The sequence below is a fragment of the Mya arenaria genome, chromosome 8 (genome assembly GCF_026914265.1).
Source record: "Mya arenaria isolate MELC-2E11 chromosome 8, ASM2691426v1".
Classification (NCBI taxonomy): domain Eukaryota; kingdom Metazoa; phylum Mollusca; class Bivalvia; order Myida; family Myidae; genus Mya; species Mya arenaria.
This window is the reverse complement of record NC_069129.1, coordinates 37383925-37404074: the sequence shown is the minus strand read 5'-3', so window position 1 is coordinate 37404074 and position 20150 is coordinate 37383925. Positions and strand designations below refer to the sequence as shown.

At 35.1% G+C, this 20150-nt stretch overlaps 1 protein-coding gene across 2 annotated transcripts in view; it reads left to right on the top strand.

The window, feature by feature from the left end:
• The window catches only part of LOC128243800 (short transient receptor potential channel 4-associated protein-like), a 152559-nt gene that overhangs the window by 41070 nt on the left and 91339 nt on the right, over positions 1-20150 (top strand). For both annotated transcript variants that reach the window (XM_052961751.1, XM_052961750.1), the window contains exons 6-10: positions 8504-8663; positions 11840-11950; positions 14494-14556; positions 14935-14997; positions 15588-15710. In XM_052961751.1, the coding sequence (XP_052817711.1) occupies positions 8504-8663; positions 11840-11950; positions 14494-14556; positions 14935-14997; positions 15588-15710 (520 nt within the window). The remainder of the gene's footprint in view (positions 1-8503; positions 8664-11839; positions 11951-14493; positions 14557-14934; positions 14998-15587; positions 15711-20150) is intronic.

Genomic DNA, 20150 nt, shown 5'->3' with positions numbered 1-20150 from the left:
AGATACCAAAAGCTGGAACCCTTTTTGCTCAAATATGGTGTTTTGAAGACAACAAGATTGCTAATGGTCACTTAATTGCAGCTTTGTTGTTGCATGATTGGTTGATTGACATTATCACATGATGTTATTAATGTATTGTTAAAGGGTCCAAATATGGATCACTTTTGTATAAGTTGATATCAGAGTAAAATAATGATAAAATAAGTGTTTTCAGGTGTATTCAAGAACATTAGTGGGTACCGTATTATATCATGCATAGGACGCACTTTTTTACCCCCAATTCTCGTCTTAAAAATTGCCTGCGTCCTTTCTATGCTATTAGAATTTCATTTGTTTTTTCCATTTTTTTCCAAGTCCTTTTCAGGTTGAAAATATCTGACCGGGAAAGAACGCGGTAATAGTAAGTATCTGTACTGCGTCACCGAAGAGAACAACTGATATAGGTAAAATCACGAAGTTACCACACGCAGAAATATATTGAATGTTTACTTTAAAATGATTTATTGAGAATTAAATTGAAAACAAACATGAGTGTTTACTTTTTTACAAAAGGGACGCTACTCACAAAAACTCGATGTGAGTCAGCACTTTAACTGGATTGAGTTATAACGGCAATGGAAAATCGGGAAAGGAGGTAAATATCAATTAATCGTTGTTCATGATTTTAATGATTCGATATTTACCAAAACATTTTGTTGTATGTTACTGTTTTAAAAAAAATAATAAAGGAATGTGCATAACGTAAAGTAGCATTATTGTCACTATCAAATCTTTTCAAATGTGCGAAGGTGTGAAAAACACCCGCTGTCTGTCATTAGAAAAACATCAATAGAACAAACTATTGTGATGGTTAAATACCGTATGGTTGTTTGTTTGCACCTTACCCGACGTGCCTTCCGCTGGCAAGGTTAATTACCGACATGCATTAATTATGCGCAGCGACAAGCCTTATCAAAACAATCATCAGTTTTGACAATACACAGTTGCGATTGCAACGGTTGCAACGGTTCTCTGTTATTCAGAAGGCATGTCGGGACTATTGCAACGGTTGCAACTGTTGACTGTCAGTCAGAAGGCGTGTCTAGAATATTACTGCATTTGTATAAGTCTTATAATATGCGTAAATGTTCTCAAAATGTCAAGACTTAAATCATTGTTGTGTACGCTAAATTACTGAAATACGACGATAATTATCGAAATACACAAGACAGTTATCGAATTATGCCTTATATACAATTTTTTGTTTGATTTTTACTTCAATATATGTTGTAAATACTAGTGTTGGGAATGGGTTGCAATTTTACTATCGATGATCGGTTCCACTCAAGTAACCGATTATCGATAGTACAATCGGTTTTTAAAATACTAGATAGTACCTGAGTTGTAGTTTAATTCATGTAGAGTATTAAACTCTTAATCATTATATGCCTATACCTTATGTCTATGATTGAAGTTATTAAGTGTTGTTGTATAAAAAATAGTTCATTTCCTTGCTCATTGTGGCTTTCATCAGCCATTTTGTTAAAGATAACATCTTAACACTTTCTAAAAATTTTCGATAATCGATTATAACTAAATACTATCGATTGTCGCCCATTTCAGACCCAACCAATCGATTATCGATTATAATCGATCATCGGAACATCACTAGTAAATACTTTACGAACCTCAATTTTTCGGCTCCGATTTTTACATTTTTCCGCTGCGTCCTATCTTATATATTAAGGGTTTTTACCCCGATTTTTCAACTATTTTTTTGCCTGTGTCCTATCTTTGCTAGCGTCTTATACATGATATAATACGGTACCTTTCAGCCAGGTCAAAAGAAAGAAAACAACATATGCTGCAAATTTGTTTTTCCATCATTTCCATTCTTTGAATGAATAATCCAGGAATTTGTTCTTTACAAATCACTGATACTCTTTTTTTCCATGTCTTGAATTTCACAATTTATTGTTAACACAATGCTCTAGTATCAAGAAGAACAACAAACTGTTCCTAAAATAATCTAAAACCTTAGTACAGTGCTCCAGCGAGCCCCTTTATTGAGGGCAGTCACCCCTGCCCCATTTCTAATCACCCTTCCACCTTTAAACTGGGCAGTGCCTATTTCATAATTACTCTACTATCGCCTTTTATCCTGAAAGAGCCTTTTTTATAATATTCCGAATTATCACCATGGCGTGATGAGTGATGGCCCTGTACCCTATAATCCGCTGTCATAATTGCACATGATAGTTATTTTGCTAGGTGTTTTGAGCATAATGCCAACGCCATGTTTCCCTTTTTGACTGCTGAAAAAGTGCCCTGCTGCCTTTTCATCTTCCAATGTGCCTTGCACTTGTCATATGACAGTTTCTTGTGTGTTTGTGTTATTAGCAGACGACCTGTGTTTTCATAATTGTTTATCTCCTAATCCAGTAATTGGGCAAAGTTACAGCTAATAAGTGGAACATTGCCAGTAGGCAGAGCTATTGTACATCAGCCAATCAAAATGTATATTGAGAACTCTCATATTAAATGAAATTTGTGAAATGGAAAAGAAAAAGCAAGAACATGCCATTTTTAATATGATACTTTTGAAGCAGACAGCATCCAAGATAATTGTAAACATAAGGGAGGCTAAGAATTCATCATTTACTGACAAAGGTTTGAAATATTTATGAAATATTAATGATGAAATTGCTTTGTAAAAAACCCCCCAAAAATGTACGTTTTTGTGGCAATTACTATTATGTCTATGATGTCAGAAAATGGAAGATTTAGTCTGTAATGTATGATCACATTGGTTTCCGTCCAATAACTTAAGCTAGCAATGATGTACAGTAATGAAAGTTGGTGTTTTGGTAGCTTATGTGATGAGCTAGCTTCTGAAGGGGGTTAGGTCAAGGTTAAGGTCACTGTGACTAAAAATAGGAAAATGGTTTCCACCAAATAATTTAAGTAAGAATTGAAGTAAGAATTGACTGATAGTGATGAAAGTTGGTGTGTAGGAGGTAGATTATGTGAAGCAGTAACTGGGATTGCTTGGGGGTGGGGGAGGGGTCATGTCAAGATCACTGTTACTACAACTAGAGAAATGGCGGAAATATTGGTTTCCGCCAAATAACTTCAGCTAGAATTGACGGATAGTGTTGAAAGTAGGTGTGAAGGTAGTTTATGTAAAGATTTAGCTTGGGATTGCTTTTAAGGTGGGTAGGGTCAAGGTCACTGTTACTAAAAATAGGAAAATGTTTTCTGCCCATAACTTAAGTGAGAATTGATGGATAGTTGAGAAAGCTGGTGTGTAGGTCGCTTATGTGAAGAGCTAGGTTGGGATTGCTTTAGAGGGGTGGCTAGATCAAGGTCACTGTTGCTATAAATTATGACCAAATTACTTTAGTAAGAATTCATGGGTTAGAATTGATGGATAGTGATAAAATTTGGTGTATGTAGCTTCTCGGAAGTGCTTGCATGCGATTGCATTTGAGGGGGTAGGGTCAAGGTCACTGTTATGAAAAAATAGAAAAATGGCAGAAAAATTGGTTTCTGCTCAATAACTTCAGGCCTTTTATTTTTTATTGTTTGTTTAATGAGCTGCCATGATTGAATATGTTCATAGGAGGAGGAAATAAAATAAAAAATATAATTTCAAAACCTTGTTTGATTTTTTTGTAGGAAATGAAACGTTTGTTAATAAGCTACTTATTACTTTAAACACCAAACAGAGTTGAATCTTACCACCAGTGTTATATTAAACAATAGTTTTCTTCCAATCACTGAACAATTACTGCCTGAATGGTGTTCACATCATTAAATCTTAACAGCTGTTCTATATCACTATTATTAAGTTTTATTTAAATTATCACATGATAGATAATACTGACTAGGTACTGTTCGCAATCTTAACATAAATTTTATATTAAACACTTAAAGTTTCATTTGAATCATCACATGACTGGTAATACTCACTAGATACTTGTTCACAATCTTAACACAAGTTGTATATTAAACAATATTATACCTTACATAAATGTGTCCCCTCTTTGTGAATATAAAGTTGATTGGTCCGTATATAAATGTATTTTAATAAAAATCCAGTTTTTATGACGTCAGCGGTCAATATGTTTTTGGCCGGTCTGGACCTCCCTTAAAATGGGTCATATAATATAATATGGACAGTTGATATCATAAAACTGGTGAGTGCTGCTTGCAATTTTTACAACAACCTTTTTTTGCAAGTAAACATTATTAGATTTGTTCAATAAAACACATTAGTAAAATTAATTAAACACATTAGTAAAATTAATAAAATTAATAAAATTATTAAATGGTTAAAAAGGGTTCGGTATAATGTAAGAAATATAGCACACCACTTCGGGCCATAATTATACACCTTTGGAGGCTGACTGGCTGGTCCTTATAATGTCATATGACCCTCAGGAGTGTGTTATATTTCTTAATTATTAAGTTCACATGATAGTTTTAACTGACTAGATATTGTTCACATCATGGAATCTTCAAAAAACATTTATTTATTTTTATAAAGAAAAACTAACTACCACAATTGCACAGTTACTGCCTCTGTGGATGGTGTTCACAGCATTGAATCTTCATACAAGTTCTTTTAATTTACACTAGAACTATTTTACATGACAGTGAAAAGTTTATATGGCAGGTGTTGTCTTTCTTTACCTGATATTTTATTTAAATCGCCGGGTAAAATTTGGAGTAGAGGGAATAAAAAGTTTGGGATTTCCAAGTTATTTTATTTTTTTCCGAACAGCTAGTTTGTAATTGCTTTTAGGGGGGTGGGGTCAAGGTTATTGTTTCTAAAAATGATAAAATGGCTTTGCCAGATTACTTTTTTACTAACGCTACAAGAAATTAATTGGCTATAAAATTCTGATTGCCCATGTTAAAAACCTGGTTTCGTCACATTATGTTTCTAGTTTTGAATAATTTTTTAACAAGGACAGTGATTTTAAATGCTGTTTTGTTCTAAAATGTCAGCAAATTAAAAATTTAATAAACCAGAGACAATAGTTTGTATGCTATTTGCTTTTAAAAAATTGCATGATTTTCAATATTATTTTAAATAAAATTACAATCATGTAGTTCAAATTAAAACTCATGTGATGGATGCTGCGTTTAATTTGATAATTATTGTACAACAGGGTAACATTCTGTATTTCCTCGACTATAAGAAGGGGAAATTGGGTCTAGAGGTTTAACCTTGAAGTAGGAGGTCTTATAGGCGAGACTATAAGAAATTCAGAAAGAATAGAGCCAGAATCAGGAATATTCAACATACAGTATTTGACTGACTGATTTATTGTCTGTTAATGACAACCCAATAAAAGTGACACAATCACACCCATCGGATTAAGATGACCATCTGCTTTGTTTCGCTACGATGAGCTGTTGATATCTTCTAAATGGCAAACACTTGTTACCGGTCCAAACAATTTGTTTATTACAGGAGACACATTTTGCTGCCTTTATAATTAAAATAGTTTGAAAAAAAAAATCCCCGTTATTTTTTCCATGGAAATAAAACAATCATGGTTATTTATTTCTCCTAATTTAAGTGCCATCAACTGCAATCCAAACAAACACCTGCTAAAATTTAACTTATTATCCCCCGCCTTGAAAAGGCGAGGGGATATAGTAATGGTAGGCACAATTCCGTGCGTGCGTGCGTCCATCTGTCCGTCCATCCCACATTCATTTCTTTGCATCTCCTCTTACGTTTCTCATGCGATTTCTATCAAACTTTCACAGATTGATGATCATAAAGTGAAGCAGGGCATAATGTCTGGCTTTTGCGATTTGACCATTTTTGAAAGAGTTATTGCCCTTTGTTTATTTATTGCCCTTTGTTTATTTTACATTTAAAATTGGTTTCTTCGCAATGACGCAGGGCATATTGTCAGGCTTTTGCGATTTGACCTTTTTTTGAAAGAGTTATTGCCCTTTGTTTATTTTACATTTAAAATTGTCTACGGGCTTTCATGAAGGGATTCTTTTAGGAAGAGTTATTGCCCTTTCTAATTTTACGCATTTCTTATGTTCCTGAGAAACTATTCTTACAATTGATTGGCTTTCGTTACAAAAAATGCTCCCATGAGGTGGGGGATATAGCTGTCTGTGACTGCTCTTGTTCTTTAGAAGATATTTCATTTTTACTTAAAGCTGCACTCTCACAGATATACCGTTTTGACAACTTTTTTATTTTTTGTCTTGGAAAGATCAAATTTTTGCGTAAATATCTGAAAACCGATGATAAAAGATTGCTGACAAAAGATCAGATCGCAGATTTATATATTTCCATTCGAAAATTAATGTTATATGACTTAAACCGTTACTATCGGTTTACGAAAAATGCATAAAACATGATTTTTTTAACTAAAATTATATAGATATCGATCTACTTTTTTGTCAGCAGTCTTATATAACTGGTTTCCATGCATTTTTGCAAAAATTGGCTCGTTCCAAGACAAAAAAATAAAAAAGTTGTCAGAACGTTCAATCTGTGAAAGTGCAACTTTAATGATAAATTTAATAATCAGACTTTTCCATTGAACTTCATGTAGATTATTGTTCATGCAGATGCTACAATCTTATGTTCTGTGTGAATAGTGTTATTCACTTATAATGTTTATAAAGAAGTTTTTTTTTTATTAACATTAGAAGGAATGTGATGTTGTCCTAGATGGGCAATTGTGGTAGTATTAATTGAAGGTGTTGAATGTGATCTAAAGTTTGATTTTTAGAGCTTAAGGCAGTTGTGTATCTATACTAAAAGTTCTTTCAGTGTGCAAGCAATTTAACATAGATTTGTCCGTGTGCAGACAATTGAACAAAGCCCTGTCACTGTGTAGGGAATTGAACAAAGTCCTGTCAGTGTGCAGGCAACTGAAAAAGTCCTGTCAGTGTGCAGGTATCTGTACAAAGTGCTGTCACTGTGCAGTGAATTATCAAGTCCTGTCAGTGTGGTACGCAGGCAACTGAACAAAGTCCTTCCAATGTGCAGGTGAGAATCAAATTCTGTCAGTGAGCAGTCAAACATCAAGACCTGTCAGTGTGCTGGCTACTGACCAAAATCCTGTCAGTGTGCAGCCAATCACCAAGTCCTGTCATTGTGCAGGAAACTGACAAGTCCTGTCAGTGTGCAAGGCAACCGTGACAAATCCTGTCAGTGATTATTCAGGCAACATGTTTGACCAGTATGTTTTCATGCCCCTGAAGGTGGGCATATTAAAATCACATTGTCTGTCCATCCGTCAGTCTGTCCATCAGTCCGTCCGTCCGTCCATCCTTGTCTGGCTCAATAACTCGTGTCCATACTGTAACTTTCTCTTGTATGGACAGATATTAATATAACTTGCCACATGTGTTTGACATACCAGGACGACGTGACGTATGCAAGACCTGTGTCCTTACCTCTAAGGTCAAGGTCACGCTAAGTGTTTATTCACAATGGAATGCTGCATATAAGAACATAGAGTATAAGTTGTCATGTCCGGGCTGTAACTTTCTCTTGTATGGACATATTTTAAAATAACTTGCCATGTGTGTTTGACACACCAAGGTGACATGTCGCATGCAAGTCCTGTGTCCCTCCTTCTAAGGTCAAGGTCACACTTAGGTGTTTATTAACAATGGAATGCTGCATATAAGGACATAGAGTATAGGTTGTCGTGTCCGGGCTGTTTCTTTCTCTTTTATGGACATAATTTAAAATGACTTGACACATGTGTTTGACATATCAAGATGACGTGTTGTGTGCAAGACCCGTGTCCCTACCTCTAAGGTCAACGTCACACTAAGTGTTATTCACAATGGAATGCTGCAAATATAAGGACAAAGAGTATAGGTTGTCGTTTCCAGGCTATAACTTTTTCTTGTATGGACAGATTTTAAAATGACTTGTCACATGTATTTAACATACCAAGACGACAGGTCACGTGCAAGATCTGTGTCCTTACCTCTAAGTCAAAGGTCACACTTAGTGTTTATTCACAATGGTATGCTGCATATAAGTACATGGAGGTTAGGCTGTCGTAACCGGGCTGTAACTTTCTCTTGTATGGACAGATTTTAAAATGACTAGCCACATATTTTCGACATACCAAGACGACATGTCGTGTGCAAGACCCATGTCCCTACCTCTAAGGTGAAAGATGCACTAAGTGTTTATTCACAATGGAATGCTGAATATGAGGACATAAGAGTGTAGGCTGTCAAGTATGGGTGGTATTTCAGAGGCAATTTATAATAACTTGCCATAACAATTTGACACATAAAGGCAAGATCAACTTTTCATGTACTTGTTCATAGGTCAATGACACATTAGGGGGCATTCGTCACATACTGTGACAGCTCTTGTTCAATATTCTTTAAAAAACAAGCTATATTGATAAAAAAGGTTAAACTCTTTTACTCAGGTGAGCAATTTAGGGCCATCATGGCCCTCTTGTTTCAGTTTATTACAATTGACAACCCATGTATTTTGTTGCAGACTGTGGGCGAAGAGGTTACTACATACTTGATGGAACAGGAGGATGTTCTCAGCTACATGTTCACACTGCTTGCACACCAGAAAACCTTTATCAACGCCTGCCAGCTCATTGAAGACATGCTACAGTCCAAGAAAATACTCCTTGATCTGAACAAAATCAGTAGGTTACATTAGATCTTAACAAATCAATGGATATATTTGAAATATATATTATTGTACACAACTGTAATTTTGTAGCTTCATTTTCATTTTTAATGAATTATTGATGGAAAATCCGTCCATCTAAATGTTTTAATGTTGTAGTCTTTATGAAACTGATTTAGAGACTTCTGTCAATATGACTGGACAATGGGGTTTTCTCTGGGTACTTTGGTACACCCCACCACAATTACACACTCAGGGCAACATCGTGCCAATGAGTATGACTAAACATAAATTAATAAACAGGGCTCTCACTAGGCTGAAATTTTTGGGAGAAGTGACTTTTCCCTCCAGTTAAATTATAAAATACTATGATGGGAGGGATACCGTAAATGACTGGGTATAAGACGATAGGGGGTATTAGACGCAGGGAAAAAAATCTGTGAAAAGTCCAAGAAAAAACCTTTTAATCTATGTTTTTGGTTAAAAGACGCATAGAAAAGATGTCAAATCGTCTGGCATTTTCGGCCACCATGTTTGTTGACAGTGACAATTTTTTTTTTTTTCGTGAAAATGGCGACGGTTATCTTTAAAACCATACAATGATAAACTGTTGAGAATGAAAAGTTAAGTTATGCAAAAACCTTATATTGTATGGGTTTGTTTTCAAAATGTCAACACCTACAGAAAAGAATAAAGTACCGTAAATCACCTAAGAGTTTTGACACTCTAAATATTCGGACACCCATAATTATTTTCCAAAATAATTTATTTTGCGTACCTAATTTTCGGACACTCAAAGGACATCAATCATAACTTTCACAGTTACCAAGTTTCACACGAAGATTATTGATTTTTATCTTTACAATGCCTGGCTAGATTACCTTACCGTATACACCACTGTGACAAGTTAATTAGTAACTACCCCATCCTAAACGATTTATTGCCTGTTGAAAAGGTGTGATATATTTATTGGAGGATTAAAGAAACAACAAGGGCAATCAAGGGATTAAGAAAACATGAACATGACATGTTTGTAAAACGATTTGCCAATAAACTTTCAAACTTGTACCACACTTATAGACTGTAAGAAGCAATAATCGTACAGTTATACATTAATCCTGCATAGCAATGTCCATGCTCTCCACGAGATCCTCATGGGTATAACTGTAAGTTATTTGACGTCACACAGTGTGACTTTTTGATTTAAAGCCGATAGAATGTGTTTATTCAATTCAATGCATGTATAAAATGGTGTTTTAATTAACTTGATAAAGGATTTACACTTATAGGCGTAATAAATAAGTTAATGACCATTGATAAACAGGTTAAAAGCAGTCGAGTTTTTCACACCTTGTACAAATGACAAAAATATTTTGACAGTGCCCAACTTTGCTTTTTTATATATGCAAGTTTAATTATTGTTCAATTCAATTTATTATTCAAAATAATATTGAACAACTTTAATAATCAAAAAATATTTTTGTTTAAATTATAAACGTCTTACGATATACCGTATCCCGATCTTAACTGCCGTTTTAACTCATATCTACTCGATTGATATGACGCAAGTAACATCCCTTTCTACATAAATCTAAACAAACTCTAGGCTTGAAATCGACCTCAGAAAAAAAGTTAAAAAAATTGGTACTGGGTATTATACGCAGGCATTTTTTTGCATCGAAATCTGAGGGAGAAAAGGGCGTCTAATACCCAGTCATTTACGGTACTATGATCTTATTTTGGTACATCGGGAGATAGGGTACAAATGTCACATTCAACTCTGCTGTTATTTACTTGTCTTTGGTTAAATAATTTTTAATATGCTGACCTTTTGGAACCAAATGACATTTAAAATCACTGTCCTTGATGTAAAATTTACCAATACATAATAGAAGGTTGTGAAATGAACTCAGAACATTGTTCTGACAAAATGGCGCCATTTTCTGACATCATAAACATGAGGAAAATATTGTGAGTAAATGTTACATAATGCCAAACAAATAATATTATGATTACAAAACAATTTTTTTTATCATAAACATTTAACTAAAAACTATCAAATATTTGTTAACAAGTCGTTATTGATTTTCTTTCCGCCACTTTGCCAATGACCGTCTAATTCAAAAGCAACAATGTTTAAAATGTCTTGCCTTTTTTGTACAGTGCTGTTACATTTATCAATTATTTTTATGCCCCCACAAAGTGGCGGCATATAGGGTTGCCCTTGTCCGTACGTACGTCTGTCTGTCTGTACGTACGTACGTCCCGAAGATTGTTTCCGATCTAATTCTTGAAAACTGTTTGTCCAATCCTCACCAAACTTTAAACACATGTTTGTGACCATAATATCTTGATCAAGTTCGATAGTCATGGAAATCGCTTTAGTCATTTAGGAGTTACGGCCCTTTTTTGCCAAAAATACTTCAAAAATATATGTTTCCAATCTAATTCTTGAAAAGTATGTGTCCAATCCTCACCAAACTTTACATACATGATTGTGACCATAATATCTTGATCAAGTTCGATAGCCATGGAAATCGCTTTTGTCATTTAGGAGTTACGGCCCTTTATTTGCAAAAAAAGACTTGAGATTATCCTGAATAATCATTATGGCTTATTTTCTGTGACAAAAAATCGAAGTGGGGGCATCCGTGTCCTATGGACACATTTCTAGTTTTAAATTGATTCATGTTTGACAAGATTTTTCACAATAATGTTGCTTTTTCTATACAAATTTAACAAACTTTTATCATTTGATCTGGTTCTTCTCAATGTACATTTTGATTGGTTGACTTTCAATAGCTCCGTCTACTGGCGATGTTCTGGATGATACACGGCCCAATCATCGGATTAGGAGATTACCAATTATGAATGGCTAATTGCGATGTTTTGACTGATGGAGAACAATGGCCAGATACTCTCTAATTGACAGATTTCCAATGTGCTAAAAACTGATGGTGAAGTCAATGTCGCTTTGATGATACAAATGGGCGAAGTCTGGGAATTTAGCGACCACTTCGCCCAAGTCACCCCCTCGCGAGAGCCCTGATATAATTTTCTTAACAATCTTTAATTGATTATCTAAGATAAATAAAGCTTGAGCTTAGAGATGAGACCAAGATGAGGCAATGTTTAATGTGTGTGTTTTAATGGGAAATCCAGAATAATAAGCATGTCTAATGTTTATTTCAGATAATATACAGACCTTGATACAGTGCTTAAGAGATGAACAATTGGCAAATTTCTGTCGTATTCTGGCAGTAGCAATATCAGATTTAGATATCTATGACAACAAGTCTTCCTGTGAGTATATGCCGTGAAACACAGGCCTGACCTTTTCTGATGTTATTTGAAGCAATGATCAAACGTACATTTCAAAATTGTTTTTAGCTCACCAGAACACCAAGTGCTCAAGGTGAGCTATTGTGATAAGTCTTTGTCCATCATCCGTCCGTCAGTTCGTCCGTCCGTCCGCCCGTTAGTCAGTCCGTCAGTCAACAATTGCTTAAAAAACATCTCTTTTGAAACTACCTGTCCAAATCCAATGAAACTTTACAGGAAGCTTCCTCTACAAAATACAACAAGGGGTCACGATTGATTAACAACAACAACAACAAAATGGCCAACTTCCTGTTTTGCTTTAAAAAATATCTCCTCTGAAACTACCAGTCCAAATGCAATAAAACTTTACATAAACTTTACAGGAAGCTTCCTTGGGTGACACTCTACAAAAATACAAAAGGGTTCATGATTGATCAACAACAACAACAACAGCAACAACAACAAAATGGCTGACTTCCTGTTTTGCTTTAAAAAACATCTCTTCTGAAACTACCACTCCAAATTCAATGAAACTTTACAGGATTCCTTGGGTGACCCTCTACAAAAATGCAACAAGGGGTCACAATTTATTACCAACAACAACAACAAAATGACCAGCTTCCTTTTTTTGCTTTAAAAAAACAACTCCTCTAAAACTACCAGTCCAAATTCAATGAAACTTTACAGGAAGCTTCATTTCATGACCCTCTACAAAAATACAACACGGCATTGAGATTGATCAACAACAACAAAACGGCCGACTTACTGTTTTGCTTCTGAAAAATCTCTGAAACTACCAGGCCAAATACAATGAAACTGGAGGTAGCTTCATTGCATGACCCTTTACAAATATAAAACAATGCATCGTCATCAGGAAAGATATGTTTAAATTGCAACATTTTTATTAATGCTTTATCACAGAGTTGTGGCCCTTTGTTTTGGTGAGCGTTTTAGGGCCATCATGGCCCTCTTGTTCATATATATATACTTATTAGTTATCAAAACAGCTTTTCTTGAACAAGCCTGAATACTGTTTGTTCATATAGACTCATTAATTCAAACCAGGTTTTTATCCCCCGCCTATGAAATAGGGAGGGGGATATTGAAATGGCGTTGTCCGTCCGTCCTTCGGTCCGTCCGTCCGTCTTCCTTCCGTCGGTCCTTCCTTCTGTCCGTCACCTGCGTTTTCTCAGTAACTAGCCGGTATAATTTCATGAAACTTAAAATAAATATGGACCACTATACTGGAATGATGCCCGTCCAAAAAAAAATTTGATTCGTCAATTGTCCTTGGAGTTATTACCATTGATTTTTTGAAAAATGCACATTCACAGCCAGTTCTCAGTAACTAGCTGGCAGAATTTCATGAAACTTAAAATAAATATGAATTACTATACTGGGATGATGCCTGTTCATTTTTTTTTTTGGATTGGTCAATTGTACTTGGAGTTATTGCCCTTGATTTTTTGAAAAACTCTCATTTACAGCCATTTCTCAGTAACTAGTTGGTAGAAATTCTTGAAACTAGAAATAAATATGAACCAACATACTGCGATGATGCCTGTTTATTTATATTTTGGATTGTGTAATTTCTATATGAGTTATTTGCCCTTGATTTATTAAAAAATCCATGTTTGCAGCCTTTTCTATGCAACTAGCTGGTAGAATTTCATGACACTTGGAATAAATAAGAACCAACATACTGTGATGATGCCTGTCTATTTTTCTTTTGGATTGGTCAATTTTCCTTAGAGTTATTGCCCTTGATTTATTAAAAAATCATTGTTTGCAGCCGTTTCTCAGTAAAACCAATGTGCTTATCTTATTCTTTCTGAGATTTTTTTTAACCTTCAAGCACAAACAAGCCATCAAGCACAAACAAGCCATCGTTGGCGGGGGAGATCTTTTCACTGAAAATGCTTGTTAATCTTGATCACGGTTAGATTTACTTCTGTTTAAGTTCTAAGATGTTTGAAATCTAAAAATGTGTTGGTCATTAAATAGGTGATGTGCTTAAATCTGAAGATTTGCTCATGTAAACTAAATTTCATAATTTTTGTCGAGTCTGCTTGCTGAAAGCGAGACATAGTTGTCACAATGGCAGTTCTGTGCACGTGTGTGAGCTGTCCATCCCGACTGAATTTGTCTGGCCTGTATAGGATTTTCAAAAAACTTGCTATGTAGGTTCCCCATGATGAGGTGGCGTGCTATGCACAAGACCCAGGTCTGTTTCTCAAAAATTAAGGTCACACTTGAGACCTGTTGATAGGACTGGTCTGGACAGAACCTTATCAGGGCTGTATCTTTACCATACAATTTTGGATTTTCAAGAAACTTGCCATAAGAGTTAACTATGCTGAGGAGTCTTGTTGCAGGTTTCATGTATTGTTCTACACAATGTTATATTGTATAGCAATTGCACGAAAGAGCATTGTGTCTGTGTCAAAGGCTCTTTCAACAGGCTCAACTTGTCACCATTTGGCATCCAGTGTTATGGTTCTCAGTGAACATTTTGTCTCTTTTAGTATTTGCACAGAATAAACAGAAAAGAAGTAAAGGTTTCATCAATGTCAGAGATATCAATCAAGGTAAGAGAAAAATATATAAGTATGACTTTAAACCCGCACTTCATCATCAACAACATTGAAATAAGCAGTCAGTATTCTTTTGTATGTCTTTTTAGTTACTTGCTAGCGTTGTTATCTTATCCTGACAGATGAATTGTTAATTACTTTCTGTGCTGTAGAAAATAAATAAAAAAGACTGTAAGCACTACCAGTAGCAAAAATAGCCATTTCATTTTATATTTTAATCTTAATTGAAATGTTATTGATATATTTTAAGGTTGTTTATGAAAAGTATTCCTAAATGACAAGTATTTTCTGCGTCATTTAACTACTATTTTATATTTCTAAGCATCAACCTATCAGCATCAAGAGATGGTAAGAAATATTTTTATTTTGCAGAATTACTGTTGAGTATACCAGAGCTTCTTCCTAGACTTGTCAACCTGGCAGTGTCAAAAACATGTAAGTTGTAATGTAAGGAGAAATGAATTAAAGTGATTCAACTTTTGACTCAAAAGTAAATATGTAGATTTATAAAGATTGTGATTTTAATTGATTGATGATTATTTTTATGACAAATGTGTCTAAATTTAATTAGCAGTGCCTACAACTAAACTCTCTGTATTCTGTTTTACAGAAGATTTATAGATATTCTCAATAAACTTAATTTCCATAGAGAAAGAAGGAAACAATCCACTGTACAAGGTGAATTGGGTATAACCCACGCATTCTTCTTGCAATTGGTTAATTTAAACATATATTTTATGATTGTGAAGAAAGTTATGATTACTTATACTAAGTCACTCTTACGATGTTGCGAGAGAGTGTGGTTTTGTGTCGTGGTTGAAACCACACGCAATTGGTTATTCAGACTTTAGAATTAGGTTAAAAAAAAGATTCTTACTGACCGATTTGAAGCATATTGGGTTTAAAGGAAATCTTTCATATTTTTAAAAATATGTCTTAATAAGGTGTTAAACTGTTAAGTTTTACCCCATCATGAAAGATATCCAAATTTGTTAACAACATTACCAATCCAACTCACTGTCTAGACACCCCACGTTACCCGGGGATGCAGAGTGAGCTGGACTGCTGGATGGAGTGGATCGAGAACCAGATGGCCGAGGAGTCTCATGACCTGCCTGTGGACGACGAAATGGATGACTTCATCGGAGGTACAATTATCAGCATTACGCTATTACACTCTTCTTTCTATTTAAGAGTAGAAGTAGAAGCATTGATATCAGCAGCTTCATTATCCTTCTAGAACTCTTAATCTTTTCCATGAGGCTACACCAAAATAATCTTCTGTTCTACAGATTTTCAAGAAAAAAAATTGGGGGGAGCGAGCGAAAAAAACCCGAATATAACTTTTTTCATTTTAAAGATAAAACATAGCGGCAGAAAGGCGATTTTGATAAAAAAACACAAAAAAAACGCATTCTGAAGGCAAGGGAAAAGTTGTACATATTTGGGCTATTCCATTTAAACATATAACCCACGGGGGAGAAGGAACTAGACCTCCCCCCTACAGAAGCAAATTAACCGTTTGGGGGTCCTACCTCGATCTGTTTTTATAGATCCGTAATAACCCCCTTCAGAAGCAATTTAAAATTTACAAGTATAATAGGCAGGGCTTTTTCACCAAAAATTGTGAAGAGGCCTAGCCTTTTCATTTTTGGAAATTTAAACGCGTGAAATTCTGCAAATTGGGAAATTTAAATGCGTAAACGTCTCAAAATGGGAAATTCCACATATGAGGATTGAAGACACCTTTTAAACACGGGTCGAGGTATCCATATGAAACTTGGAACTCGTGTTACAAAAAACAGGCTCATATCTTACGTGAGTCTGCTTCTAGCTGATTTTTTTCAACTATGACCTTTTTAATATGAAATGTGTACAAAAAACTTCACAGGGTCAAGCTTGAAAGGTCTTAAATGTATGGACTCCAATTGATACACATGCAGATCTTATTGGGTGAGCAATCATGTCTTTGACTTCGTTTTTTTAACATGACACAATGACAAGTGAGGGAGAGAGATTAGTTTTTAGCTCCACTGGCCAAAGGCCATGGAGCTTATGTCGTCACAGATTGTCCGTCGTGAGTGTGTGCGTGCGTGCGTGCGTAAACTTTTACTTTAAACGACATCTCCTCTGAAACTGATAAGCGGATTTTGACAAAACTTCACAGGAATGTTCCTTTGGTGGTCCTTTACCAAAATTGCTCAAATGGTTCCGGTCCATTGCACAATATGGCCGCCAGAGCTAAAAATAGCAAAATCTTTAAACGACATCTCCTCTGAAACGGTTCGGCAGATTTTGATGAAACTTGACAGTAATGTTCCTTGGGTGGTCCTTTATTAAAATTGCTCAAATGGTTCTGGTCCATTGCACAATATGGCCGCCACAGCTAAAAATAGCAAAATCTTTAAACGACATCTCCTCTGAAACGGATAGGCAGATTTTGATGAAACTTGACAGAATTGTTCCTTGGGTGGTCCTTAACCAAAATTGCTCAAATGGTTCCGGTCCGCTGCACAACATGGCTGCCAGGGGAAAAAAATAGAAAAACCTTTAAAGAACATCTTCTCAGAAACCGATGATCAGATTTTGATGAAACTTAACAGAAATGTTCCTTGGATGGTCCTTTATCAAATTTGCTTCAATGGTTTCGGTCCACTGCACAAGATGGCCCCCAGAGGTAAAAATAGAAAAACCTTTAAACGACTTCTCCTCAGAAACCGATGATCGTATTGCAATGAAACTTGACAGAAATGTTACTTGGGTAGTCCTTAACCAAAATAGCCCAAACAGTTCTGGTCTGCTGCACAACATGGGCACCAGAGCTAAGAATAGAAAAAAACGTTAAACTACATCTTCTCAGAAACCGATTATCAGATTTTGATGAAACTTTACATAAATGTTCATCGGGATGCCCTTTAACCAAAATTGCCCAAATGGTTTCGGTCCGCTGCACAACATGGCTGCGAGAGTTAAAAATAGAAAAACCTTTAAGGACTTCTCGTCCGCAGTCTTCACGAAAAACATTTTAACCTACTAGCCTGTTTGACTAGCATAATGGCATATTTTACTAGTCCGAATGACAATCTAGTGGTCCGACTATTTTGCCACATTATAAAACTGTATGCTTGAGGTAAATACCTATTTCAATTGAGCAGCTTGCAGTTTGAGTAAACATTTCTTTATTATGATGCTCATGCAGTGATAGGGAGTGACATCCTTCTGTTGGGAATAGTGCTCCTTGTTTTTCAGAACCTATGGGTACTATGTAAAAACAAAAGGCATCTTGCTTGAATAGATTGTAATAATATCAACATGGTTAGAAAAGAAATGCCATGCTTAAATAGCTTTGATTACATTTTACTACTGAATTACCTCCCTTTAATAGAAAAAAAAAATAATGTCTTAATTTTTCACGTATAGCATCTTTAAATAATTTTTAAACAATAATAATTTATGAGTAAACATATAAGCATAAAGTTCTCACAAAAAGATCAATTTAAAAACCTTACATTTATACATAGGAAAGTATATATAGACTGAACATTAATTTTCGTTTAAGTGACATTCTGAAAGTTTATGAAACAGCTATATTTAGTAACTTAAATGGCCGAAAAGTGTAAGTCGATTCTATCTCGTCAGTTCTTGTTCAGGTTAGATATTTGCTTCATAATCTATTCAGATTAAATGTTTATTAATTGTTTAACTTTTAAGCATTATTTTGGGTCGATATTTATAGTTTAAAGGAAAAACTTATATCTTAAACAGCGACAACGTGTCGCGAGTGGCAAAAGACCCGACATCACATCAGAAGTGAAAAAAAGATGGTCTTATGCAGGACTAAGTGGATGCGTGTTGAATGCTGCTTGTATAAATATATTTTGATAATCAGTAACTAGTGATTAAAATCGATATCACTTAAGTTAAAAACTAAAAAGACAGTAAATGCTTATATTACTTCAGGTTGAGGGTTCTTTTCTGTTGTTGTTGGTTCTTGTCGGTTTTTAGTGACAGCGATTATTCGGAACGTCTCGTCGATTTCCAGATAATTTCCCGCGGAAAAACAAGCATGGCTGCGAAAAGAAAACGTGAAAATGACTCGGTAACGGGTTATTTAAAAGACGTGTCGCCATTAAAAGTCGCAAAAAACAATAATAAACGTCTCCATTTCCATTTGGAAAACAATGGTTTGTAATTTTTAGCTCGCCTGTCATATGACAAGACAAGATTACATGTTAGTCAGTCGTCAGTCCACAAATTGCCTGCGTCACAATTTTGACATAATCTTTATGAGACTTAATAACAAGGGTCATCTCAACAAAATCTTTGACAAAATGGCCCAAATGGTTCCGTTCCGCTGCACAACATGGCAGCCAGAGCTAAAAATAGGAAAAACCTTTACACCACTTCTCCTCAGAAACCGATGATCAGATTTTGATGAAACTTGACAGAAATGTTCCTTGGGTGGTCATTAACCAAAATTTGTTAAATGGTTCCAGTCCACTGCACACCATGGCTGCCAGAGCTAAAAAATAAAAAAAACTTTATACGACTTGTCGTCGAAACCGATGACCTTTTTTCGATAAAACTTGACAGAAATGTTTGTTTGGTGCTCCTTTACTCAAATTGCCCAAATCATTTCGGTCCACTGCACAACATGGCAGCCAGAGCTATTAAAGTAAAAATTTTTTTTAAATAACTTCTCCTCAAAAATTGATGATTGTATTTCTATGAAACTTGACGAAAATGTTCGTTAGGTGGTCTTTGCTTGAACCTTTTGGCCAGTGGAGCACAGGCACTGATGTGCCTCTTGTAAACTTCATAGAGTTGATTTTAAATCGAAGGAAAGAATTGATAACAATATATGGACGAATTGGTCCTCTATTAACGTTTAGATTATACAGCATTCTTCTTATGTTAATTTAAAAGATAAAAAGAATAATTTGCTCAAACAGAATAAATTATATTGTAAATTTTTGAAGTAAGACCTTCCTTTTTGGGAAAAATATCTGGGAATTGTGAAAAAAATATCGGGAAATTGGGAAAATATGCCATTTTTCCCAATTGTGAAGTAGCCTAATTTCGGCCCCTAGCAAAGAAGGTGAAAAAGCCCTGAAAGGTAAAATATTTAATTCACTGATCTTACATTAGGCTTTTATGGATGTACAGATATTGAACCATTTCTGTTTTAATTCACAACATTTTCCCAAAATTTGAAGGGTTACTATCATTTTAATGTTACACTCTATAGTCACCGTGTTTTATGTTTCAAACTATCTTGTTGCTGAAGATAGAGTGCTATAGAACCATCATAGCCGATTTAGATAGTCATTGATGCAAGCTTCATCCAAATGAGATTCTCATCGAGTTCTGCGGCATTTCTAACAAGAACGACTTCAATCATAATTAACTGCGGCCGGCGGGAAGCGGTCAGACAACAAAAAGTGAAACAGTTTTTGATATGATTTATTTGCTTAATGCTTCTTCAGCGGGTCAACATTCAACTGATAATCTTGAGTAATAATATATATCCAGATTTATAATCGGGGCTTCAAGCTATAAGTTTGATATCGACAACGAATTTTTCATTA